A 6,511-nucleotide genomic window follows, 5' to 3' on the forward strand; every position below is an offset into this window, starting at 1 on the left:
GCAAGTTTAGTAGGGCAGGTATTGTCATAATTGATATGCAGCCAAAAACTGAGTGCAAAAATCAGTTCAGTCTTACTACATGTATTTGGGTGAGCTTAAAGTCATACAATGGTTGGATATGTAGACCACCACATACATTATGTACTATATATTACACTACTTGTTGGTAAAGTTAATTTTCCTGTTGTTGTTGGTTCAGCTTTGGCACAACATTTCTTCTGTTAGGTAAAAAATCAACCCTGAATCTCCATCACAGTAGACGTTATTTGTCATTGGATGTGCCAACTAATCTTTTTTCACAATCATAGCCAGAGGCTGTATTTAGGAGCTTACAATTGGTTGTTGTTCAAATTCATTGATAGTAATCTTTTGTAATGCTAAATGCAATGATAGAAACGATATTTTCTTTGGAATGTCCACACCTTTTTTGTAAAGGTCTTTAATCTGTTTGTTGATCCCAGATCTTGTAGTTGATAGTCAAGTTTTGTTATTTTGTAAAGTTTGCATAACATTAACATGCTTCCAAAGTAGTGAAAGTACATTTGTGCCAAGTTCTAAGTAGTGAAGTAGAAAATTCAAAGTTCGATGTAATAAAAGTTTAAAGTAGGAAAATTACTTACTTCAAAGTTTATAGTAGTGAAGTACAGAGTTAAGATTAAAGTTGTGATTGGTTGGTTGGTTGGTTGGTTGGTTTGATTGTTGAAACAGGAAACACAAAGTTCAAAGTAGTAAATGTAAAAGGTTTAAGCAGGAAAAGTAAAAAGATCAAAGTTCATGGTACTATAGAGCAATGTAGTGAAGTAGAAATTCAATGTTCAAGGTAGTGAAAGTACAACTTTCAATTTAAGTACAAAGTTGAAAGTAGTGAAAACATTTCTGGTATTTGTCTATTGAGTTCTCTGACACTTGTAGCAGATTTTTACAGTAGCAACTTTCTATGTTCCTTTTTACATTTCAAAAGTGTTACGGTTACTTAGTTTCCATCTATTTGAGTTTTGCAAACTAGTTATAAAAGAATGCCACTACTTGGTAAAATAAAAAATGCCCCAAAGATGAAGATTGTAGCATCGTTTTATTACTTTATGTTTTTCATAGTGTTTGTGTGTGTGTGTGTATGTGTTGTGTGTGTGTGTACATATGTGTGTGACTGTGTAGTTGACCAGCATAACTCCTTTGGCATGTTGGTAGGTCTTGATGGGCTTTGAAATGATTAGATTTTGGGCTCCCTAGCAGATTGCTATGGTACTGCAGCGAAACTTCCGGGTTTGATATCTTGATTTCTGGACATGCTATGGTCATGATTTTTGATGTTGATAAATCTTGGGGCAGAGAGTAAGTGGTGTAGGTTTGGGCCCCCTAGCAGCATTTTGAACAAGCAACTGCTCAGGATCGTGGTCAGGATTATGTTGTAATATCCGTAAACTTCATTGTCATTGTTAGTTTAAAAAAAACAGCCCTCTACTCCAATGTACTTAGCATAGACCACATCTGCATATTAAGTGCCTCAGGACTAAAGTAACTGAATACCGGTCCACCACCTCTTTGTACCACGATCCTGAGCATCGAGCACATGCCTCTGTCATTTCTGTACACTACTAACCCTACTCAAGATTAAGTGTCTTAGAAGCATCCAAATCTGTCCGTCTGGCTCTCTTGAGCAACCTACAAGGTACAACAGTGTGGACTTCTAGAAACCCGTGTTAGTCTTTAATGGTCACCGGAGGCTCATGTACAATAGTTGGGTAATCAGGGAAATCTGACCGCCGTCCATGAGTACTTTCGGGTCGTAGAGTCCCGACTTCCTGTCCGCAAGGATACGCTTGGCTTGGAGTTCGGGGCCGTTTCTCGTCCTTGGAGAAGAAGTCCGAATTCATTCCGTAGCGAGTTCCAGTGTTTCATAAGGCATCCCTGTGTTCACTAAGGTTCAGGTAAGAAGATTTGACTTGTGACTCGGTATTCAAAGATTTGTAGCACAGTGTATGAAGGAAAAGAAACTTCATGATTATGAGCCACGCCACACAGGCATGCATACTTTTTCTGTCATCAGGCCGTAAAAAACTACTTTTCTTCTGTGCAGCTGTGTAAAGCATATCGTAGAAAGGGAAAAGGAGAATGTTATGAATTTGGTGCTTTGTTGAATTGTTGTGTTGTTTGCCTCTCAAAATGTGACTATTCAGGAGTTGCCTTTGGAAAGTACAAAAAAGTAAACAGGCGAGGGTCGATAAGGGTTTTTGGATTTTGTTGGATTCGAGGGGCTGAAAATTGACGCTTTGTCGCAATGACTTGTAAAATACCTACATACGGTGTTTTGAATGAATATTAAGTGGCCAGGTTAACAATTCTTCACATGGTAAGGACTCCAGTTACCTGTCTAAGGTGTACTGCAAACCCCTACGTGCGCCCCGACCCCGAAAGTTGGCGCCCAATTCTTACATCTGGATTCCATTGTCGCCATGAAGCCAGAGGGGGTGGGTGTGAATTTCACGGGACGGTTCACTAACTATTAAAGTGTTACTCCTGAGACATGTAGAATAGGGCTGGGTACCGGTACCGGTACAAAACCGGTTTTTTTCATTGGACCGGTCCAGAAAAACCGGACCTGAAAAAATTGGGTGGACCGGATGTTGGACCGATTGGAAAATGAACACATTATAATTCACACGTTTCGGGGCTTACCGGAGAAGGAAATAGCAATAGCGAAGTAGAGTATAGTCTATAGCCATTTCTACCAAGTTTTACAGCCAATCGTACAGAGGTAGTAGCCTTGTAGGATTTTAAAACGCCACTGGGAGTCAAATACTCCACAAAACAGATGTTTTTGTTGCAAAATGGACCATTGTTTTGAGTATCGTCCATTCACAAATTCTTACGTACTGAATCAGGTCCAGGTTCAGGTCCAAACCTGGACCTTATCCTCTGGACCTGAACCGGACCTGGACCTGAATTTTCTGTACCGGTACCCACCCCTAATGTAGAACCTACTCTCCAAGCAGAGGTTAGGCTCAGCCTTGTTTTGATAATCTTTTTCATGTAATTTTTGGCTGTCATTTTTGTCACATTTGATGATGATGATGATTTTTGTCACATTTTTGTTAACTTGCTGAACAAACATAAAAGACACAAAAGATTAATTCTTCTAAACAAACATGTAGGATTCACTAAGAAATAGGCCAATTTATTTTTCGAACATTGCAATGAGAACGAGTGTCCTTCATTTGCCTCATGGTTGATAATTGTTTGCCCTGACTTGTATTTACAGAAGCTGATCCCGATATTGCTGACATGGCAACAAGAGACAGCATTCAGGGTTTGGATGACGTCAGGAGAGGAGCAGCAGGGGGTTCTGCCGACAGTGTTCTCACCTGGCAAGGAGACAGACGTGAGGAGTCTGGGGAGGAGTCCGGTAGGAGAGACAAAGGGGTGAGAGTGTACAGGTGTGAGGAGTGCAGCAGGCAGTTCAGTAAGCTGAGTAATCTGAAGACTCACATGCGCACTCACACAGGGGAGAAACCCTACAGGTGTGAGGAGTGCAGCAGGCAGTTCAGTAGGCTGAGTAATCTGAAGACTCACATGCGGGCTCACACAGGGGAGAAACCCTACAGGTGTGAGGAGTGCAGCAGGCAGTTCAGTGAGCTGGGTCATCTGAAGACTCACATACGGACTCACACAGGGGAGACACCATACAGGTGTGAGGAGTGCAGCAGGCAGTTCAGTCAGCTGGGAAGTCTGAAGAAACACATGCGCACTCATACAGGAGAAAAGCCCTTCAGGTGTGAGAAGTGCAGCAGGCAATTCAGTAAGCTGAGTAATCTGAAGACTCACATGCGCACTCACACAGGGGAGAAACCCTACAGGTGTGAGGAGTGCAGCAGGCAGTTCAGTAGGCTGAGTAATCTGAAGACTCACATGCGGGCTCACACAGGGGAGAAACCCTACAGGTGTGAGGAGTGCAGCAGGCAGTTCAGTGAGCTGGGTCATCTTAAGACTCACATGCGGACTCACACAGGGGAGAAACCCTACAGGTGTGAGGAATGCAGCAGGCAGTTCTGTGAGCTGAGAAGTCTAAAGAGGCACATCATGCGCACTCACACTGGAGAAAATTGAAGGCATAAGTTATGCATCAAGCAGTGCTGTAAACAGGGATGTGTGATAGTCTGAAGAAACACATATGAATGTACATATTCTTCAAACTGGTTCAAGTGTGAGGAGTGCAGCCAAGAAGTCCGCCATCTGGGTGCACTGAAGGGACACATAGTCATGACAGTCTTACAGGTCAGAGCACTGAACCCAGCAAACAGTTTAGTAGTGGAAGTGTGATGTCATGATTTATATGCAGCCAAACAATGTCTGCCTGTGGGTGTATTGGGTGCGGACATCTGTTTACCCCGAAATCATTGAGTTAGAGGTTTGTTGTTTGAAGTTTGGATACTTAGCACAGGGTGCAGATAACAAGTGCACCTGAAGACTAACACATGTGTTATCAACCTGTTGGTTTATTTGTTTTTGTTGTTCTTGTTGGTTCTGTTGGCACAACATTTCTTCTTTTGAGTAAGACATCTGCATATCTTTATTTTGGACACAATGCTGTTTCAATTTATTGATTGTATACTTTGGAAGCACAGCAGCAGAATGATGCAGATGATCACAGATTGATCGAGAACGTCATAGATATAGCCTTTTCCTTAGAACTAGTCATCTGTATTTTGATTCTTGATCTCGTAGTTGATAGTCGTGATATTTCGTTCTTTAATTAAGTTGCAAAATGTTAACATTCATCCTAAGTAGTGGAATAATAGAGTTCAGCGGAGTGAATTCAAATTAGTCAATATAAAGCAGCAAAAGTAGTAAGAAGTTCAAAGTAGTTAAGTTCAAAGTAGTTAAGTTCAAAGTAGTGAAAGTTGTTCAAAGTTCAAAGTACAATTCAGTTAAGTACAAAGTTGAAAGCAGTGTAGTTCAAAATAGTGAAGTGCAAAGTTTAAAGTAGCGGAATTAGTACAAAGCTCAAAGTGTTGAAGTACAAAGTTCAAAATGTTTAGTGCTTATTTTCAGTTGCATGTGTTTGTTGGGTATTGAGACCTGATATTCAAGGTCCACGGTTCAGTTGAATAAAACAACACAAAAAGATGGAGATTATATCCTCTTGTGACATGTGTGATGATATACATTATAGACCACGGTAATGGGTTTTATTTTAACTGCTAGTGCTCGAAATACCCACTTGCCCACTTGAAAATGCAACAACATTTTGCTTTGCGCAACCTGACATTTTGCAGTTGGAACACTGCTTTTCACCCACCTACAGTAAACATAACACAAAACATATAACATGGATACATATAACTGGAAGAAAGGATAATGGATAAGTAGCTGATTTGCAGAAAGTAACAACTTGAAAGTGGGGCAACCTGAAATGTTGATGGCCCAACCTGGCTTTTGACTCAGGTTGCCACTTGGACAACCTGGCTAAAAATAGTATTTCGGGCAATGACTGCCAAATGAAATGGTGTGTTTGTGGACAGCACAACTCGAGAAGCTGTGGCTGGATCTGTATGAAGTTTCATAAGTTTTGTGATGTCAGCAACATGCGACGGAAGAACAATTAAGTCTGGGCCTCCTCAAGCAGAGAGTAGTCTGCGGTTACTCTCCAAGCAGAGGTTGAGTCGCGTAGATATAGTTGTAGTCGTAAAAATTACACCGGTGCTCCTCTTGCAACGGCGCTCCTCTTACCGGTGTAATTTTCCGACTACATGTGCTACTATATCTACGCGACTCAACCCCTGCTTGGAGAATGGTCTGTGCTTATCTCCAAGCAGATCTAACGGTGGCAAGCCAGTATCCAAAGGACCAGCCAGTATCCAACAGGCCACCTGTTGTTTAAGTCGTTTAATACTGTTTGATCCTCTGGATAGAGTATTACCACCGATAGATCTCTCTCAGGGGAGTGAAAGAGGCCATTTACATCACAGCCCACCAACATTCCCTCAATCGAGACCGGGGCCGATACCAACTGCCAAGCACCTTTGACCCTTTGCTGAAGTCACACTTCCGTTCCTGATGTGCGACGTAGGCTTTGGGTCATTTCAACTTGAAAAGGATCAGAGGACTGATCGAAAGCTTGCTCGTAAGCGCTTTACTTTGTGTACGGATATAAGGTCTTAAAATTGTAACATAACACCGATAGATCTGTTTGGAGATTAAGCCCCCGGAATGTTTTTGACATCTTATTAGGTGTTTTATAGATTCTTGGCTATCAAGAGTACACAAAGAAAAGCTGACAATAAAGCCCGATAAAATTCTTGAAAAATAAGTGTAACCTCTGTATGTAGAGTGTGTGCATCGAGTTGAAATGGACATACCTAGACTATGAATATGCAAATCGGTAATTGACGACATTCTCTACGTCCATGAGAGATTCATGAGAGGTATTTTATTTTATACATCTGTTATATTTTGTTTGAGAAGATTATCAGTGAATATAGGTCATACATATAACTCGGCACAAAAAGTTGGA

General features: G+C 41.3%; 1 protein-coding gene and 1 pseudogene across 1 annotated transcript in view; both read left to right on the plus strand.

Moving 5' to 3' along the window:
• LOC118413049 (zinc finger protein 208-like) overlaps window positions 1-6,511 on the plus strand; it is a 64,310-nt gene that overhangs the window by 31,126 nt on the left and 26,673 nt on the right. The window contains exon 6 of the mRNA XM_035816193.1: window positions 3,260-4,022. Coding sequence (XP_035672086.1) covers window positions 3,260-4,022 — 763 coding nt within the window. The remainder of the gene's footprint in view (window positions 1-3,259; window positions 4,023-6,511) is intronic.
• Window positions 1-6,511, plus strand: part of LOC118413064 — a 116,702-nt pseudogene that overhangs the window by 855 nt on the left and 109,336 nt on the right.

Source organism: Branchiostoma floridae, chromosome 4, assembly GCF_000003815.2.
Source record: "Branchiostoma floridae strain S238N-H82 chromosome 4, Bfl_VNyyK, whole genome shotgun sequence".
In the NCBI taxonomy this organism is placed as follows: domain Eukaryota; kingdom Metazoa; phylum Chordata; class Leptocardii; order Amphioxiformes; family Branchiostomatidae; genus Branchiostoma; species Branchiostoma floridae.